A 21,174-nucleotide genomic window follows, 5' to 3' on the forward strand; every position below is an offset into this window, starting at 1 on the left:
TGTTGGGCATGGGAAGGTTCTGCAGAATCACAAAAATAGACCTACCAGACTGAAATGTTGTTTTGCTGAGTGGTATTAATCATCCTGATTTAAGAACTAAAAGCATAAACAGGGTCTGAGTAGTCGTGAAGTTGCTGTATTAATGTGTATTTGGTGGTAGGTGCAACAAGTGATAATGCAGAAGCCTTCTGCTGCCTTCTCTCCTCCATTTTTGGCATTATTTTTTCCCCGAATGCTGTACCTGGATGGCTGTCAAGATAGTAAAGAAATATTCCCTCAGGAAAGTCCTACGCATTTTTCTGTCTACGGACAATCCATCTTGCTGAGCATTCTGCAGAAGAGTGGTTCAGGTATCCTTTTTGCTGGAGAATTACTGGAAGAGCACTGGAGAATTACTAGCAGGGCTGCTAACAGAAATCACCTGAGGCTAGAACATTTGCTAATACCAAGTGCTAACCTCTTTCTTTAGTGTGTAGGGTTGCCAAAGGTTAATAAGGCACGTACAAGTCTCTCTTAGATATCTTTCTTTTTTTTTTTTCCCCCCCCTTGTGTAGCTAGGAGTAGGCAATAATCCATTTAGAAGCTGGGTTGATAACAGGGATCTCTGGGAGGTCCTTTGATCCTCCCTTAAAAACCTCTGTGGTTCACTGCTGAGGAGGAGAGATTCACTTGTAGAATAAGCTGCTGTACTGTGGGGGATTAAAACCTCAGAGCTTACATGGTGGGTTGTTTTGTTTTTATTTGAACTCCAGGTAACAAGAAAAATTGGGCTATAAATAGAAAGCTTAACAGTGGGAGTAATATAATATAGATCGTTTCTACACGTGAGTGAATGACCTTCATAACTAACTTCTGAGTCACTCTAGTAAGAATAAATTGGAGTACAAAACAATTAACTGCAGTGGCTTTACTTGCTAGCTGATATGCTAGACTGACAAAAAAAACAGCTTTTTTTTTTTTTTTTTTTTTTTACTGGGCATAGTGCTTGTTTTGGAAATAATAATTTTGATGGTAGGCTCCGGCTCCCGTATTTCCTTGCCCAAGCATTGGTTTACTTTCTTCTGTTTTGAAGGTAATAACAGGCCATCTTTGTACTGGAAAAAAAACTTGTTCTACGTGGAAAAAAGAAAGGCATAACACAAAAAAACCCCACCTGAGCTAGAACAGAAGGTTATCACTTGTTTGTCTAGTGTATGTAGGATAGATGTTTGGTCCTGCCTTGTTTTATTAAATAACTGTGGAAGCCAGAGCAAGGATAGGGCTATTTCTGTTGTTCTTTGCATTTTGTCTTTGCTGATGGGAATGTACGTCTCAATCTTGGTGCCTGCCTTTGTTCAGTATAAATACATTGTGACATTTCACTTCTGTTAAGTAATTGTATGTAAACCACATGGTAACTGATGCTTTTTTGTTATCATATTGATTGCTTTAGTATCGTCACTGTTGCATTAACGTGGTGATTTATCATAAATTGGCTTGGATTTTGTTGGGGGTACCAGAGGTGGAATAAATACTGCATTTCTGGCCTTTGCTTTGTCAATTTATAGTTCTGAACAGTGATACAGTTACAAGAGTCTTTCCTTGCTTTCCTACTTCTGTTTGCTGCTATCACCAGTTTCTACGTTTTTTAGTATAAGCTTATTCTGAGCAGTGTTTCAGACTTATCTTTTGATACTGAGTCTCTACTTGTAAAACTTGGTAAAATTGTTGTTATTGTACAAGATTCGTTCTGGGAGAGTTGTGATTGATGGAGTAGCAGAAGTTCCTAAACTTTTCTGATTTTAATGCAAGTATTATGTTTATTGAGTATCTGTTATATGATTGCAATTTTATATATTGTCCTCTGTTTTCAGAGCACTAGTAAAAACCAGTTTTCAGATACTTCTAGTAATAACTCTTTTTTAGGAGAATGTGGTAAAGTAAATAAGGATTACTTGTGTAGGTGCCTGTTGTGTCCCCCCCCCCCTTTTTTTTTTTGAAAGAGACTATTGTCTTTCTGATAGGGATGAAATAACAGCTGTTCTGAATGACATAACAGTTGTACTTGAATTTGAAATGTCATTTTATCCATGACTCCCTTTATTTATCCTCTCTTTCCCCTGCTTGGTGGGGACTGAATGCTGCTTTGAGACACTGTGTAAACCTCCCTACTTTACTACCTAAATATGCATCAGAATAAGTGTTTGAAGTACCTAATGTGGCAAGTGCTAAAATAAACACTTCAAACACTAAGATTATAAGTCATCAATCTCTGGCTGCTGGTTTTATATTTCAGTAAGTGATAAAAACCTATCTGGAAGTTACCTTTTAAAGATCTCATTGTGGTGATCCACAGTAAATCTTGAATGGAGTAAAGCTAGAAAGTTCAGGTACCTGTGTGCAATATTTTAAGATTAATTAAATTCAAATTCTAGGTGTTTAATCTGTAGTGCTACTCTTTACACATTGGAAAAAACTTAGTGTGACAGCAGGGAGTGTAAACCTGCTGAATGATTTGCCTTACGGTGGCTTGGTGTGTAGGGATCATGGTTGTGCGTCTGAGCAGTGCTAAATCTGTCAAATGCTAACTGACTGGACATAGTTAGCTTCAAATAAATGCTGATTTAAGTTTGACCATACCTCCAGTGTATTATGCTATATGAACATGTGGTGGAAACAATAATATTTTTGTAGCTCTTGCCGCTTCTATTATACTGAAAAATGTTAAAGTGTTTACATTAGGTTTACTGGGATTTTTTAATACTGAGCAGCTAAAATAAACCAACTACTTTTTATAATTATTTTTAGGTCCAAAAGAGAGACAGAATTTAGTCCAGAAGGAGCATAGGAATTGCCTTTTTGGTGGACTCTTCAGTTCAGTTGCATCAAGTATTTGAAAGGACGAATCTTATATAAAACAAATTTATTTTTTAATGACTAATTCCTAATGATTAAATACAGAATCACTCAGTAATACTGACCTCTTAAATGTTGTCCTTTGTTTTGCAGAAGACCCTTTTGAGGACTTCTTTGGTGTCAGGCGGGGTCCAAGAGGAAGCAGAAGCAGAGGTGGTGGATCATTTTTCTCTGCCTTTGGTGGATTCCCTACTTTTGGAAGTGGCTTTTCTTCATTTGACACAGGTAAATATCACAAGGAATCTGGTTTTGGTACACAAAGGATCTCAATATAATAAGCTGATGAATACTTTTTTTTTAAAAAGTTGCCTTCATTCGAGAAATTGAGGCCACACTTTATCTGCTCTCTGTAAGGTCTAAATGTGAGCAAAGGTATAGTTAAAATGTTTGGTCTGCCTGAAAATTCATGAAAAGTGAACAGACCTATAAAAAGTAGAACTTTGTATTCTTAATTTTGGTGCTAGAGTTTCTATGTAGCTTTAGAATTGGTTTTGTTCTGTTTAGTTTTAGGTGTTGGGGTATGATGGCTCTTACTTAAGGTCCTAAAAATACACTGTCGGAATGCGTGCCTAAACTCCATGGTATTACTTACTATTAGTTCAGGGGTAGTCAATCTGAATGCAGATGTCTGTATCTCAGAGGTTGCTGAGAGTTGTTGGTACTCTGCATCCTTTCAAGTATTAAGATTCTGGATATTAGTTGGGATACTAGTGATGGAAAACTTGTTCTGTCCGCTAACTCAGGGAATCCCAACATTTACATTAAAGCAAAAAATCAGATTAATTAAAGTTACTAGCTTTATCTTAGTGGATAGAATGATGCAGTAGTTGAGCTCAGCAAGCAGGCTTGAATGCCTTTTCTTCAGGAGAGGAGATGACGAATGGTTTTTGGACAATGCTGTGCATTTGGAATTGGAAATATGGGTCCCTATGGGAGAAATTGATGGGTCTGGGGCTGTGTTTTATTCTCAGACTGGTGTTTAATGCCATCTAGTCAGTGATGCTGTGTTGATTCGGATCCCATGGTCATGCAAAAATACGTTTTTAGTCACATACCTTCTTTCTTAATAGGTTTTACTTCATTTGGTTCACTGGGACATGGAGGCCTTACTTCGTTCTCCTCTACGTCATTTGGTGGCAGTGGGCTGGGTAACTTCAAATCGGTATCAACCTCAACTAAAATAGTTAATGGCAGAAAAATTACTACAAAGAGGTAAGTGATAAAAATATTTGTATGAAACTATATGTAGAGACATACATAACTATAAATATATGCATGTGAGTATACTATATGTGTATACACATAAATATAGTGATATATGTATGTGTATGTATTTTTACTTTGGCTCTTGTGGTCATTGCATTACTTGGATTTCTCTGAATGCTTAAAAATTCTTGGGAAGTTCTGTTGGTTCTCTGACTTTTTTTGGCATTGCTGAGTTACTTAAAGCTGTAGCATGTGAAAATGGGGAAGACAGTGTTCTTTGTCTAAACTCTTCATAGCTGAGGAGGGTTCGGATGTGTAAAACATGCTTTCAGAACTGCCCTTGTGAAAAACAAAGCTTGCAACTTGTTTGCTGTTTGAAAGGGACCTGGCAATGGAACTCTTCCTGGCCTTCAGAGGTTCTGGTGTAGGGCTGCCTCTTTTATTATGGTCCTTGACTACTGTCTACCAAGTCTGCTTGAGCTGCTGGAAGGGAAAAGTGCACGTGGTTTCTGTTGATGGTGAAGCTTTTAACTGGGGATTGAGAGGACTTTAAATTTTGCAGACATGACGAAACTTGAAACAGTTTTCCCTAAGATCTGCTCTAGTTTGCTTTCCTAGGCAGTGTTTGGGTGAAGTTTTTGTGTAAAAAGTATTTTTCTCTTGTCTGCTAAGTGAAATAAACAACTGAAACCTGCTTTGGAGAAAACTTTTCCTGTTTGTTGGAAAGTGAATTTTCAGCTGCTGTTACACAGTGTATCTTCTTGTATTTCATGCTTGTGATGAGGAAATCATTGCAGTTGGGAAACCCAAATATTAGTTAGCTATAGAGTAACCTACGTAGAACATTATGATCAATAAGTTATAGGAGTACTGAACAAGTACTTAAATGTAATTTCAGTACTTAATAAAAAGTTACAGAAAAGCAACGGAGAACCAATTTTTTTGCTGGGTAACTTTTGTCCCATACTTCAGAGTTCAAGGTTGTTCTTTGTCCTCTTGTACTTGAGAGATCCTGTTGTCTTGACCACCTAAGTGCAGCCTTTGTCACCATGTGCTGGTGTGGTCATGATACTTCTCTGTATTCCAGAAAAATCTGAAAACCGAGGGAATTGTACCAAGTGAGAGAGAGCAAAGAAAGTGTTTATGCAAAAGAAGATAAGGCACCATGTCTGTTTTAGTATTAGAAAGTAGGCTAAATCAAGTATGCCACGTCATATCTTTTGTTATTATATTTAGAAAGTGGGGGGAGAAGCAAGAAATGTGGTTAGCATCTAGGAAGACACATTTAATATCTCCAAGAGGTCCTGTTTTTTTGTAGAAGGTCTGCCCACAAGGTAGCTAAGTCTAAAGAAGAGACATATCTCAGCATATCCAATGAAAGTCTTCTGAGTAGTATTTTGTTTCAGGCAAGAAGCCATTCTCTCTGTTTTTAATATGGGTGTATTCTCGTCAGTAAGTCTCATAGCCAGAAAAATGTGTATTCATCCATGTGGTTTCTTCATTTGGATCATGAGGGGGAGAATTCCCAGATAGTTAAAATTTATGCCTAAATTAAATATTCTAAAAATAGTTTAAACATTCCTTATCTTTCCATGTCTAAAACAAAGCCCAAACCCACGAAGCTCTAACAATCGTCAGGGATATTTTAAATTTTGCAATATGCATGCTGGTCATAAACTTGGTATACAGTAGGTCTGCAAATTAATTGCTCTGATAAATTAAAAGTGGCTTAAAGACTCTCTTGCATGTCTTGCATCATGCAGAACTGTGATTAGATCTAGATTATTATGCGTTTAACAAATGGGTAGGTACTAAATTCTACGTCAAGATTGTACAGTTGATCTGTCAAAAGACATTTAGCCTTAATTAATAGTGTAGTGTCAGTACAACTTTGACAGTGTATGAGGTGACAGCTGTAACTGTGAGCTCTACTAACTGGAGGATTCAAACTTCCAGAAAGCAATTTTCCTGCTGTAAATAAGAATATCAGTAGGGGAATGCAGATGGCTACTAGTTATGGCTTCTGCACTGTTAAGTACAAAAGCTTGCCAACTACAGTTACATTAAGCAGGCAGTGCTCCCTTATAGTTTGTTGTCTAAAAACCTAGGTCGGGCATATATTTTCAAACTGCTTACAGGGCTTTAAAATGGCTGTGGTTTTTGTTCTACAGAATTGTTGAGAATGGACAAGAGAGAGTAGAAGTTGAAGAAGATGGCCAGTTAAGGTCGCTAACAATAAATGGTAAGGAGCAGCTGCTACGCTTGGATAACAAGTAATTCAACGCACGCATTTAACAGAATTTTAAGCTATAACAGCCACCATTTGAGGATTGACAGGAACATTTTTTTGAAGATTTCAAACGAACTCGACTTTCTGTATATCCGTACTTAAGTAGTATAAATAGCTCACCGAAGCTCGTATTTGTCATAGACTTTTGAGTTAATTGTTGGGACCACATCAATTGGACCATTCTTTTGTCCTTAAAATTGTTGTAAATTTCTGTATGCACTTTTCTTTTTATTATATATGATCAAGGTGAACCTAGTAGTGCTAGGGCAAGATGTACACTAACACTAGCATGAATCTTGCTTTTTCCAATTTGAAATGTGAGCCAATTAGTAGTTTTAAGTCTGCTGTGAAGTTAACATTTCCAGGATAACCTTTTTAATAATTTCAACTTTTTTTTTTTTTTTTAATGTTTAATAGTGAACAATGTTACTACATTTCTGGTAATGCATTTCTGGTTTAAATAAATTAAGGATGTTTTCTAGTTGTGCATGAATGCAGACAACTTAGTAAGTTTTGACAAATGTTTTAATGTGTAATGTAAGCAAAAGGTAAACAAAAGTGAAGCCAGTGAGCTGAGTCTTTTGTCATTTGCTAAAAAAAAAAAATCAACATGAATAAATGCTGATGTTTGTGGTGCATTCTTTCATGAATGGCATTTGTAACCTTCTTGTGTCTGTGTGTGATTTGGGCAACTTGGGAAAACAGTGCTTTTTCTTAGTTGTGTTTTTTGTCTTTTCCCCTACCACCTTTTCTTCAGTCTTCAAGGATGAGGGTCTTTTTTCTTTGCAGATGTTTTCTTCAGCGTGACTGAAAACGTGTTGTTTAATTTCTTTTCTAAACCTGTATTTGAAGCAGCTGTTTTTTAAGAAGCGTTCAGAGGCTGACTCTTAATTCCATCTTTTGCCCTAGTACATCTTTTTTTTTTTTTTTTTTTTTTAACTAAGCCTAAAGTAACTGTTTAAAAATGAAGTTCTCTAAGTTTTAAGTTCTAAGATTGCTTTGAAAAATAATCTGTAGTGAACATAAATAGACAGGAAAATAATAATTAAGATTTGTTTGCTTATTTTGAGGACAAACACATTTATTTTGTAGATTTGCATGAAATTATTAGTACTAAAATTTCACGCTTAATTTAGTCATCCACCAAAAATTGCAAGATGGATTAATGCCTTTTGTTAACTTAATGGAGTGAAGCAAAGTGTTAATTCGTAGCTAAGACCAGATTTTCAAAGTTTAGTGAAAGATGACTTAACTTCTGTATGTCATGAAGAAGGCATGCAGATAACTATTGGCATATGTTAACACCTGCCAGGCTCAGAGTAATTTCATGCATAAATCATGGCTGTGCAGTTTTTCTCTGTGCACCAGCTTTGAACATCTGGCCTTCACCAAATTCTTTAGGGGGGCTTAGTGTTAAAAAAAAAAAAAAAAAAAAAAAAAAAAGAGCATGGTGTTTTCAAATGATCCCTTAATGCCTTCTTGCTGAACACCAGCTGCTTTGTACTAACAAATGCGTTGATTATTAAATACATTGAAAAGATTTGGTTTTGTTTATCATGCAGGAAACCCAGTTCAACTTAACCCAAACCAACCATCTAACAGGTTGCTACAACAGAATTCCCATTAGCAGCAAAATAAGTATTTGTACATTTGTCCCTCTACCATTAATGCTCATTTCGTAGAACCAAACAAAATAACAGGTAGAAGAAGAAATAAATGTGTACTTTGGTTTTGGGGCTACAGAAGTTACGTACCTTTTCAAGTTCTTTGCAGAATTCTTGTTACTTCAGTGTTGTGTTTTTGGTGTAGAAGCACAAACTCAGTTTAGAACTAAACAGTGTTTTCTTGTTAATGCTGTTTTTTCTTCTCCATGTATGTTCCTTCTTGATCCAGATAACTAAACAGACAATTTATTTCAAAATCTGGCTTTGTTGTGATGTCTCAAGTTATTAAAAATGTTAATTTATATTTATAGGACACAGTGTGCTCCTTTAAGTTATGTTAACTGTAAAAAGTGCTTCAAAATTGGTTAACCAAGTCAAATAAAATTAGGACAATCTGGAGTTGAGTTTGAATTCGTTCCTGTGGATACCCATAGGTTTTACATTGCGCTGCTAAACTTCACCTTCTATTTTAATTCCAGGTAATCTTCTTTAACATTTAAATCACTTACCTCAAGAACGTGATTATGATAGCATTGCTGCTAGTGGCAAATCCATACCCACATGCTTGCCTTAGATACTCTTACCCAGAAAAGTGCAGCCCTTCTCAGGGTCTTACATACAAACAGTTTGCTCCAGGGTGAAACTGGCAAAACAAACCTGGCAAAACAAAAACAGACAAGAAGAAATGAGTCAGCAGAAGGCAGAATTCATCAGTGCGGATTTCTACAGTAGTAAGCAGATACCCATATACCAGCGTTTGAACAGGCTGGTGGTGAACTAGGTTGAATACATGGTCTTGGTCCAAGTGGACTAGCAGTTCCAGATGTAAGTCATCTTACACTTGATCTAAGCCTAATAGGGCTCCACCTGTTTCAACATGTAGAACACAGTGTTTTGGTTTATTTTAAATAATACTGCATCGAACTTCATTTTCAAGACACAATAAATCCTCATTCTGTGTTTACTGTAGATCCAATTTAAATTCTTCCTATTACATATATATTCAATTTCTTATTTATGCTGCTGAAATGAGTTTTTCTCTTGAAAACCCACTTACTAGGTTGCTCTGAAAAATTTATGTCATTCCTTACTAATGCGTAATTTGCATGGATGTACAAAACCTACTTGCTAGGAATGATGGATCATCAAAGGCAGCAAATTTCCTTAAATTTTGGCCAAAATAGCACAAAATGCTTAACAGAAAAGGTTCTTAATTCTAGCAAAGGCTAGGCATCAAACAGGGGGATGAGGTAGCTTTCCAAACCAGATGCTGTTTGGTTCAAAGTAGCATTTCTTCATAGAGAAGGGATTAATTCTGAATGTTTAGGTACATTAAATTAAAGGTACATTTAAATTAAGCTTCCTCCAGTGGTTTGGAAAAAACTAAGATCGAGTTCTTGAACCTGCTAAGTCACTTACTTTTTCATGCTCCGCTTCAAAGTTCATTGGTAGAATACAATGACTTTGCAATGCTTTTTCTTGATGCAACCTCTTTTAGGTCTCTGGTGCATGGCAGTAATTTCAATGCAGTACACTGTAACACAAGTTTCTCTTTCAATTGCATGGCGCCTACCCCTTTCACTTGGCTTGACTTGAGATGTTTGGGATTTTTGCCTTAGAATGCTTCACATTTTAAAATTGCTGCAGCTATCATAGTTCTCTGTTCTTACAACACCCTCTCTGCTGAGAATTGCAGGCATTGGTTGGTGGTACAAGCAACGCCAGCAAAACTGCTCTGCAGACTAAGCATACATAGTGTTTGTAAGATGTGTACTATATCAACCTGTGATTAATCGGTGGACTGAATCTTAGAATGCTGAAAAAGAGATTCTATAAGAAATCACCATCATCTCTAAGCTGAGGGGTTTTATATCTCTGTCAGTGTTCGTGTTCAGCTGTGCTGTTTGCTTCCCCTCAGTGTCTTGGCATTAGGTGTAAGGGGAGGTTTGTCTTCTGTATTTAGCTGTACTTCTGTGTTTCAGAAGAACACATCTCTAGGATGGTCCAGTGATAAAGAAAGTGAGATTTTATTTTTGGAAATGTGAGTTCTGTTCCTGATTCTGCTTTTGTTCTGTTTGAGAAATGAGCTTGATAGTTTGTCTTTGTTTAATCTGTGGTTGTAACAGGGTAGTGCTTATTTCTAAAGGTGGTTGCATTGCAAAATGAACACTATAGCTGTGTGATGCTTATGGTCCAAGAAGTTTTGAAAAGTGCTTGGTGTTAGTGTGATGCTTTATCTTAGTATCAGAATATTTGTTAATCGTTTTGTGGAAGCATTTTGTAGTACTTTTGGTAAACCTGTGTCTTGGGCTCTGATTTTGGATGTCTTGGAATTTAGGCTTTTTTAAGTCATGGTGTTCTCACCAGGTAGTTGCAATACAGGCATTTGTTTGATCTGCGAATCACCAGTAACCTGAACTTTGAAACTTTACTAATTTTGCCATAGGAGAAGGGAGCCTGTTTGTACTCTCTGCTCTCTTGGCTCTTCTTTACCTTGGGACTGAATTGTGACCACAGTACTCAACATAGACAGTTTGGGTTTTCTTGTAGCTATTGCTTGTCTTCAAGTGGTTGTCTTAAGTAAAGCCTTTTTATCTTCCAGCCAAAATGCCGAAATGTTCCTTATGTTGCAATACTGTTGGAATGAAGCATGTTTACTTTGTTAATGTTACAAACTATGCCTTTTGAATTTATAATTTTAGTGGGTTTACTGCTTGATCTGCTTTGGCTTTGGAAAAAAAGCCCTCGACTGGAGTTGGTTGTTGAGTGAAGTGCACTGCTGAAAAGTTAGAGCAGAAGATGGTTGGTTTATACTCCGCTTCACAAACCAGTAAGCCTTGCTTTTGAGATGTTGCTGTCAGTTTTTAAAGAAGTATGATAATTAAAATGCTGTGACCATCTGAGCCATAACCCTGAACCTCTGTAAGCTGACTGCTGTTTCCAACTCATTGGAACCTCTCTGAAAGCTATGTTCTGGCAGACTTGGCGCAGGGTTAGGTGTTATCTCTCTTACAACAGCTGGTAGAAAGTTAATTGAAAACCTACATGAGTACCATGTCTCCTATCATGCTTGCCGTGTCTAAAATACACGCAGTAGTTTGGATGTGATAGTGTCCAGATCTGAAAGCTGGGAAGTCCTGGTGTGAGGTAGATTGTGCTGCTGGCCTGAGGGCTAATTATCTCCCAAATAAAGGAAGCTGAAGACTTCTGCCTGAGAAAATGTTGGCTTTATAATGGAATGGTGGGGATTAAGGTATATTAAATTCGGGAGAGAAGTAAAAAGTTTTATTAAAAGGATGTTGCTAGGTAGAATTGTTTCTTTACTTCTCTGGCATTTTAAATAATGCAGTACAGTGGGTTCATTTTAAAATCACTAAAAATAGATCAGTTTTGAGTTTGACTTAAAATAGACAATCAAGAAAATAGATTTTTAGAGGCTTACGGTGATTAACTCTTAAAACTTTGCTTTGCCCTATAATTTAACCTTTAAAGTGAATCACAAATGAGAGCTCTTTCAGCCATTCCTTTCAATGCAGCCAACTTCAAATGAACTTCATAAAAATAGAAAAAAAAACAAACCAAAAAAAACCCACCCAAAACCAAACAACCCTGTAGTACCGAGTTTACCAGTGGTCAGAATTAAGTTGAATCCTTTCATACACCTGAGTGTTAATTCTGAGAGAGATTAAATATTAACACCTAGTTTGTAAAGACTTCTATGTGATGAAACAAATTACGTAGTACATCAAGAAGGCTTCAATTCCTCCTTTTATTGACTGTTAAAAATCAAATACCACATCTTCTGCTTTCTTTTTTATTTGTAAATTCAAATGAGTTACTAGTATGGGAGCAGAATCCAGCCTGTGTGACTGGTTGTAGAATTCGCATTGTGGAACACATATTCCTTATGGCCAGAAGAGAGACTTCTTTTGGCTGTGTCTGTAACAGAGCTGCTTGAAGCTGGAATAGCATTCTTCTATCTTGGTTGCAGTCACAAGCTTGATTTTCCCAGGAGTTTACCTGGGATAAAGTAGTTGGAGGCTGCCTCTGACTTTGTCATTCTGTTGCAATATTTGTCTTACTCAGCAACAGAGTACTCTGTCTTGCTTTTGTGAAAGGGCATATTCTGTAGCATTTGTCTCCATCACTCTTCTTCTAAAGGGAGCTAGACTATGGATGTTTTAAAATTGCTTTGGACTTCTGGATGAAAGTATTTCTGGAGGAAAATGGAGAAAACTCACATGGCCAAGGCTCAGCCTTTCCTCCAGTCTCTCTTGGCCAGAGCCAGAAATCTAAGCCTTTTGTCTTCAGAGGACTTTAGTCAGGCTTTCCATAATAATCCTGCCTCTCATCAGAAGACACTTGGGTACTTTGATTCATTTGGACATGCCCTGTTAAGTAGGCATTCAGACACCTCCCAGAATTAGGCTGATCATCCCAATGTATACATTTCTTAATATTGGGTGCTTTACAGGAAATAGGCTCAGGTCCTTATCACCAAGTGTCCTGCTCTTCAGTAGCAAAAGAGTGTTATTCACCTCTTCTGTATAAACTGGGAGGTTCAGGAGAGAAGAGGAGGGCTAGAAATTAATCTACAGCTGTTTTGGATACACCTACAAGCATGAGTAATGGTCATGAACCTCCTGCCTTCAGTCTCTGACTGAGCTCCTGAATGTGTGCAATGAGGTGGAAGATCTTTTTTCTTGGGAAGACTCACATTCTGAGTTAGGACCACCACCACAATGTTCTTTCATTAAATACCTCTAGTCCTACTTCTGTCTTTTCTGGGGTTGGACGTTTTAGCCCCACGAAGAAAGGCAAATCTTAACATCCTTGGTAGACACTATGCTGCTTCTCAGCATAACTTGCAGGGCATGCAACCAGGAGGGGAGAAGCAGGAAACCAGTGCAGCCTGTTTTGTGCTGTTGTAAATTTCAAGAACTTCTTTTCCTCATTTGGCCTTTGCCTTTCTCATCAGGAGAAGATGATCACAAGTTATGCCAGTGAATGCAGAAGTGGTGGGCACTTGGCTGTGTCTCCTCTTCACCCTGCCTGTTCCCTGCCCGCCCAACTCTGTGTCGCTGAGCAGGTGTTTCCCTGCTGGCGCAGGCAAGGGAAGTGCTGCTGCAGCCTGAGGATGGTGTTCCAAATTCCAGTTTGATTCTAGAAAAATGTGTTCACCAGTAAGATAAAACTGTGCTTACTAAAGGTCACCCACCTTGTTTGGAAGAAAGGTATAAACATTTGTATAAGGCTAGACAGATTCAAATGAAAGGATAAACATATGTTTTTAACATATGGACGATTAACTGTTGGAAGAACCTGCCAAGAGAAGTAGCTGCTCTGGCTTTCAGTGTCTTAAAAGACTAGCTTTCTGAAAAACACGTTTTAGTGAGAAGTGAGCGTTTGGGCTTTACTGAGCAGGAACTCGGGAGCCTGGGGCATGGATTGAGATGTGACTCCCTCAGGCCTTTCTTTGTAGTCTGCATCTTAGTTTCGTCCCTCCATCTCGTGATGCGTTAACATTAATGCACATGACATAGTCACAAAACCACGGTAAGAGAAAGGGGGCTGCTTTCCTGATGAAGGAATTTGAGGGCTGGTTGGGACTGTGTGCAGGGACCGCCTTGACTGTCAGGAGGTGTCAGGTAAGCAGTGTAGCTGGGAAGAAAGGAGACAACACATACATCTAGGGCACAAGTATTATTGCCTGATGACCATTGCCCTAAAGCATGCAGTTTGGGATGTGTAGGAGAGTGGACTTCATGTGGGAGAAGACATTCTGGATCTGTTAAGGTAAGTAGTTGCTTGATTGTAGTGGACAAATTGGGTGTTTAGTGACGAGGAGGGAGGAGGAACCAGGGCAAGGGCTGTGATGACTGTCCTAGGAAACTTGATTTGGAATTTCAGCCTTTGTACATCTCCTGTCTTCTCACCACCAACAGACTGCAGAGCTTGAAAGTACCTAATTTCAGGTCCTGAGATAAAGATTAGGAGGTCTCTTGCTAATGAATGTAATGTTCGTTCCTTCTGCCAAATGAATCTTTGTTCGAAGAGTTCATTTTCTTAAATGTGGGCAACATTCTAAAAATGTAAAGTTTTTACTTTTAGTGCGTGTTAAATCTTATGTGGATAGCAATACTTGAGTTTTGAATTTTGAGTGACTCTGATGTGGCTGCCCCGTCCCTGGCGGTGTTCAAGGCCAGGTTGGACGGGGTTTTGAGCAACCTGGTCTAGTGGAAGGTGTCCCTGCCCATGGCAGGGCGTTTGGAACTAGATGAGCTTTAAGGTCATTTCCGACCCAAATAATTCTGCGAATCTATGAAGAAAGTTGGCTTTTTCTTAAGTGGGTTATCTTTGGTAGTGTGCTAAATGTCTCTGACTGCAATGTGTCAGAAAAATACTTCTACAGGAACAGCTACAGAAGCATCTCGTACAGCACTTATGTATGTGAAAAAGGCACTCTCTGGATGCTTATTTGGGTTTTGTATATACCCAGAGCTGCATTTGTTAATCAAGTTTATTTCTAAGAGATGCTTGAGAAAACGCAAATTCCTGGAATTATAACTCAGCAGCATTTGGGTCATATAACCAACATAGTCTGGAACTAAACCAAAACGTAAACTTTTGTATGGCAAAGTCCTGGTAACTCTAAGGTCCTTCCTAATTTTCTGGGGAAGTTGTCCCACTTGGAGGGAGTAGCAACTCCAAAACTAAGTCTGAGTTCTTCTATGGTCAAATTAACCATATTTAGAGGTCTAAATAGTCAGCTCTTAAAATAGCTTTTGTGCAGTCTCCTTCTTGTACAAATAATAAAAACTGTGAGGCTTTGCTGCGCAGCAGGGTCAAGGAGTACAGCTTCACCAGTGCAGACTCAGCCAGCTGTAGTGACAAGGAAACTTTTTGATGGAAAAGCAAACAAATGTACGTGCCATAGTGCTCTGCCCTTTTCTGGCTTGAAAGAAGCCTCTGACAGAAATCCTCCTGTAGTTGGCAAAGTGTATACCCTGTATTTTGACTGTATTTGCAGTAAACCACTTCAAAACTAGCTGTTTAAGTGTATCAGAGCTGTAACTTGTCTGTGCGAGAGAATTGCATCGTTTATCCATATTTTCCAAGGAGCTTCAAATTTTTTGAGTTGCGTCTCGCATGGAACCTGTTTCCAGGTTAGGAACTGCAATTCTGTTCCCTGTACAACTTAAGTCCCCTGTTACATCACTGGAAGAGACATTCACAGGTGTTTTTAGGAAAAATGCAGTGGTTTCTCTAGAGAATCAAGTACAAAATGACAAAGTAGATGGTAATTTTTGCCACCATTAAGAGAAAACTATGTGTACTTTACTAAGCATATTCATGTTTTTGAGGTGTTACATCAATGCCAGTTACTACTATATGGTAACTTTCTGTATCTGTTGCCAGTGGGACTAAGTAATTTTCAGAGTATTTCTGAAACATTGCTGTTGAGTTACTTTTGATCCATCTTAATTAGCCCGAAAGAATTGGAAGGTAGTCCTGTGTAAAAGGTTAAAAGAAAGTTGAGTGATTTGTCCTGAATCCTACCCAGAAGCGGCTTTGTGGCCATTAATCTATTTATTGCCACATAAAACTCTGTCTTGAAAAGTGTCATGGAACAGAAGGTGAATTTTAAGTGCTCTCTAATGCAGTGAATGCTCGAGAAGATGCTTCTCGTAATCACTCCTTAAAACAGGAAGCTGAACTCAGGGAAATAAACCATTTTTCTGAGAAGACACAGGTGTTTAAGCCTCCTGCTCTTCTTGATGAACAAAATCAAGAACAGGATTGATTACTCTTACATGGTTTCCACTCTTCCCTCTCCTCTAGCACTTGCTCTGAGATCACGTGTGCGCTTTGCTCCTGAAATGTTTATGGAAGATGATGACTACATCCCTGGTAACCCTTTTCATAGAATAAATCACGAAGCCAAGTGCATGCCCGTCCTGTGCGCTCTGTTATAGGGGAGGTGCTTGTTGCCCTGGACAGAATAGTTTCCAATAGTGGAAAGCCCTTTAATGAGAGCTCTCTGAGGGGGAGATTTTGCCGCCTTCTGGAACAAAAAGCCAGCCCTTTGTTCGTGCCGTGCTCCAGATTCTCGCTGATGTATTTTCTGGGTGTGGTGGCAAAGTTTCCCAAATTATCAGTTTCTCTGGTGCTGAGTATGGACCTGTGAGTGGCACAGAGCCAAGGTAGCAACTTGAAGTGCAGCTTTAATGTAGGTTAGGTGATGTATTGCTTACAGAGGTCAAAGCCTCCCCAGTTTCCTCTTTTTGTGACAGTTCAGGCCCTCCAAATTTTCAGTTGAAATTGTGATAGAGGTGGACACTAGATATCCTAGCTGAACTGTCATCAGTGTCCAGTGTGTTAGTGTTACAGCAGCATGGTTTTACTTACCAGTTTATCTTTCTCAATAGAAATTCAGTGTTTTGAAGGCTTATGCAAACAGATTCCACCTCCTGGAAGGCGAAATGACTGCCTTGTCCACAGTGACAGTGAATCCAGTTCACTGCTCATTCTTCAGTAAGCAACGTGTTCTTTAGAAACAGTTGATAATTCTTATATTTAGTACTGTTAAAAATGACTGTAAAAGGAGATGGTTTCTGCTGAGATACCACGCTGTGTCGAGTACTGGGAGTTCAGGCAGGGTCACAATTTTAATTGGAAAGTGATGAAACATTCTCAAAAGTGCAAAGTCTGGGACGACTTGTGCCAGTTGTCGACTTGCATGATAACAAATGCAGGTGAATCTCAGTCTTATCTGTTGAGCATCTGTTGTAGGTTCCCTTTGATATCTCTGTGCTGACTGCAGGACATTTTCAACCTCTCAAAGGGAGCAGTAATAATCTTACAAGGCCGAGGAGCAGTACTGTAGTGTAAATGAAAACTGACATCTTCAAACTTAGTAAAACTTTTGACAAGTGTTTCTGAGAAGGTTTTGAGTTCGCTGGTGTTCCAGAGGGAGGAGGAATGGCTTTGCTGAATCCTGCACTTTGGGCTGCTACTAGTACAAAATTGGAGTTAAACAGTTGAAACCTTTGCAGTTCTGATGATTTGGTCTTGAAGTTTTGCAAATATTTATAGCACAGTATAATGAGCCCACTGACAGTCACTTACATGCTTGGAAAAGCTTTCACTGCCATTACAGGACAGGTGGGTACGTCCATATGCTGGGTGATTTTGAGCAAAACCTTGTTGCGGAGGCTTCAGGTGCTGAGTTGTTGTCCTGTTGTGCAGTTTCGGTGGATGCATCCCTTCCCCAGGCACGTCCACCTCTCCTCTGAGAGCCAGTGGGCATTCAGTTGCTCTTTGCTCCCTTGGATGTGTTCCTCTTGAATTCCTCTGCCTTTGTGGTAGCCCTTAAATATTGGTCTGTCCCCCCTGCTTTTATGCTTTAGCCCCAGAGATCGTGGTTGGAAACAGTTGTTACTGTTCTTGGTGCTTCAATCCATGGAGCTCAGAGGTGTATTAAAAAGGAGAAGGTGGGATGATGCTCCTGCATCAGCGTAGGATGGGAACAGCCGTTGTTCCAGGCATGGTGGGCAGCGCTGGGGTGGCATTTCCAGGAGATGTGTGGCCATATTGGATCCGCCAAGCAAGTACTAATGTTGCTGTTCAAACTCTCCTGTTCCCAAAACTCATGAAGCTCTCTTGGTAAAGCATTCCCTGTTCCTGCTGGATCTCTGCAGGAGGAGCATATAAACCGACTGATGATACTGTTCCCAGGCACAAAAGATAATTGTAAGTACTGTTGTTGGATGGTAGTAATGTTTCTGGTGTGGTGTTTGGTTTTTTTAATTGAGAAAATTCATTTCTGTGCTCTCCATTTGTTGGTTATTTTGGTCAGAACTTCAGTTTGAGCAGTATACACTGAGCAATTTCTTTTTGTGTATGAATACATGTGCATATGTGTATGTGTTATACGTTGCATGTATAAACATCTAGATATTGGTAGGTCTTGGATTTGAAAAATTACTTATATTCCTAAACTGCTGTGGGTTTTAAGGCACAGGCTGAAAAGCTTGACTGTGGATGGGAAAGAAAGATTGTTTAGAAACTTCGAGAGTTCCCTGATGGATTGGATGTGCCAAACAACAAAAGTGGTGCAGTCTGGGAGTTACGGCTCCTGTAAGCATGGTGTTATGGGTTCCTAATTAAATACAGTATTCAGTCAAAATTAGTATTGAACATCAACTTGAAACATGATTTTTTTATTTTATTTTTTTTTTTTAAATTCAGGTTTGTCATTAGCATGTCAATATTATGAAACAGAATGCCAACTAACAGCTTGGTGTTCTTGTTGTCAGGAGGATGTCAGAGATAGGATTGGGTTTTGTGACAGAGGTTCATGAAACGCTGAAACCTACTGAGCTGTCAGAAGAGACTACGAGCACGTGTTGTTGTCAAGGTCATTTAAAAGATGGTGGTTTTTGTATGTCAACTTAAACACAATGCCCTTCAGAGTTTTGTCTATCAGGGATGTGTGCCAGCACTGGGAGCTGGGATTTACTTGCCCTAGTCCTAGTAATGCAGAGACGGATGAGAAATGAATTACACGTTGTGGGGTATAATTGGAGAGGGCAAGTATCTCTTTTTTGGTAATTAATATGTGAAACCCTAAGTGTCATATTTAAGGCATATTTAAGTGTCAGGGTGGAAGGGAGAATATGTTTTCAAGTTATTAGCCTGAGAAGATGAGAGCTAATGCAGTGTGGACTATGCCACATAAAACATGGAGCTTGCTCTTACTGCCTCGTGTCTGTGAGATTTCAACAGTGCTTATAGCCATTTGATGAAAATATAAACTTGGTGATTTTGTGCTTTTGCCAAATTACTATGGAAGTGTTGACAAAACAATGAGGGAAGTCATTCATCACATTTTTCTGAAGTCACTCATGAAATTCTTTTCTTTTTAAATTTAACTGCATGGCTTTTTACTTTATATATTTTCCCTTATAGTAATCTGGGTTTGCTGTACATTAAGGTTTTGAAGACTGGTTTAAAGCTGATAATCAGTGGAAAAATGTGCATCAAAACTGCATCATCTGCAAATTAGGGCTTGCTCAGAGCTGTTCTGGAGATGTTCTTTTTAATTAGGGCCAGTAGTGGAAATATAAGACAGTGTATTAATACTTCAACTCTTTAAGAGTTAGAGAGATCTGTTTGTTGCAAGATTAGAAGAGCACTTTTCCTCTGCTTGCTGTGTGAAGAGTTTTCTAATTTGGAGGCAGTTTTGCTTGACCTGGTGGTGGTAACTCCTGGAAGTTACCACTTGAAGGCGAGAAGAAAAGTTTTGTCTTTCAGGGCAGTGAAGGGACCATTTGTCTGGCACTGGGATGTTCTGGAGTGTGAGCATGAGTGTGATTGTGAAGGTCTGTGGGGCTCTGCTTGGACACCAGGAATGAGAAACACCAGTGGAAGGCACCTTTTTTCTGGGTGCACAGTGACGGACCTGGCTGGGCTGCATATAGTTGTCCTGTGGAATTTTTGTTTATTTGTTTTCCTCTAGGAGTGAGTATTAAGTTGCACTGGAAGGACTGAGGTTTTTCTTCTCAGCAGTATTTTGGTTTGTACTTCAATTCACAGTGAAATGCAAACTGTGGGGCTTCCTTGTGGTAGAGATGGAACCTGGAGGGATTTTTTGCTTGAGGTTGTGTCCTGGGTTCAGCTGTAACAGTTGTTTTTGTCCTTCCCAGTAGCTGGTGCAGTGCTGTGTTTTGGCTTTAGCCTGAGAACAATGCTGATAACACACCAATGTTTAAGTTGCTCAGTAATGCTTATGCTGACCAAGGACTTTTCAGTCTCTCATGCTCTGCCAGTGAGGAGGGGCACCAGAAGCCGGGAGGAAGCAGAGACAGGACACCTGACCCAAACTGGCCAAAGGGGTATTCCATACCACAGCACGTCATGCCCAGTATAGAAACTGGGGGGGGTCACCCGGAAGGCCCAGATTGCTGCTGGGGTCGGGCTGGCTATCGGTTGGCGGGTGGTGAGCAAAAGTATCCTCTCTCCTTGTTATTTCCCTTATTATTGTTATTGGTGGTAGCAGTAGTGGTTTATGTATTATACCTTAGTTACTGGACTGCTCTTATTTCAACCTGTGGGATTCACATTCATTTGATTCTCCTCCCTGTCCCTCTGGGAGCAGGGGGGGAGAAGAGGGGGAGTGAGCAAGCGGCTGCGTGGTTTTGAGTTACCGGCTGGGCTTAAACCACGACAGGTTGAAATATGGGTGAGATGGAAGAAGAATTATGAATATTCAACCAAATGAAGTATTTTCATGTTAGTGACACCAGTTCTGGACAAAGAGAGGGAAATGGTTACAGTGATCTGAGCCCATCTCACCTACCTGTTGCGTAGGGAGTGTGTTGGGGTGCAGGAGGTGCAGGAGCCCCTGGTGCAAGTTTTTAAGGGGGTCTGGCAGGCAGCACTTCAACATTGTGGCATAAAAATGTGACTTGCAGGAAGCTGTGATAGAGATCTGACATGGCCGTGAAAAGTGTAGGAAGCATCATCCTTTTAGTAATCTCAATTGCAGTTTAAAAATCAGGTCCATTTGTTCAAACTCTGAGCTTGAAATCTTGCTAATTTGTATTTATATATGTCAAGCTGTGAGGCTTATTCCTTGTTCTTTGCTTCCTTTCAAAATCCATGCAGAAATGAATAAAAGGCCGCTGTGTGATAAAGTCTTTTAAAATCAATAAAATTCACTTTGAGCAGCAGCATGCAAATGGGGTCATCCCCCTGCTTGCTGGAAACCTGGGATTTGTGTTACCTCCTGCCATTTGCATTTCTCGCATTTCCTTTAAGATGAGAGCAGTTGGCATAATCATAGAATCATATCATAGAATGGCTTTGTTTGGAAGGGACAAAGCTCATCTAGGTCCAATCCCCTTCCACTACACCAGGTTGCTCAAAGCCCCATTGAGCCTGGAATCTGTATGGATGTCTGTATGGATGCCCTGGCATGCTTTGCCAGAAGCAAAATAACTACAAAAGCCTGGATGTGCTCAGCCTGCACTTCTGTCTGGCCTCAAATTTAGTGTAGAACCATTTGTTGGGCTTTAAAAGACCTTCCAGTGAGTAAGTTCTGGCAGTAAGGAGGTA

The 21,174-nt window shown here is 39.3% G+C and overlaps 1 protein-coding gene across 8 annotated transcripts in view; it reads left to right on the forward strand.

Annotated features, from left to right (window-relative positions):
- DNAJB6 (DnaJ heat shock protein family (Hsp40) member B6) overlaps nucleotides 1-21,174 on the forward strand; it is an 85,172-nt gene that overhangs the window by 21,903 nt on the left and 42,095 nt on the right. For 4 of the 8 annotated variants that reach the window (XM_030500404.1, XM_030500456.1, XM_030500421.1 and 1 more), the window contains exons 6-8: nucleotides 2,989-3,120; nucleotides 3,966-4,107; nucleotides 6,240-6,343. In XM_030500404.1, coding sequence (XP_030356264.1) covers nucleotides 2,989-3,120; nucleotides 3,966-4,107; nucleotides 6,240-6,343 — 378 coding nt within the window. Of the gene's footprint in view, nucleotides 1-2,988; nucleotides 3,121-3,965; nucleotides 4,108-6,239; nucleotides 8,455-21,174 lie in introns of those variants that run through there. The other 4 variants (XM_030500448.1, XM_030500412.1, XM_030500437.1 and 1 more) reach the window with 2 other exon arrangements.

This window comes from Strigops habroptila, chromosome 1 (genome assembly GCF_004027225.2).
Source record: "Strigops habroptila isolate Jane chromosome 1, bStrHab1.2.pri, whole genome shotgun sequence".
NCBI classification, from domain to species: Eukaryota; Metazoa; Chordata; class Aves; order Psittaciformes; family Psittacidae; genus Strigops; species Strigops habroptila.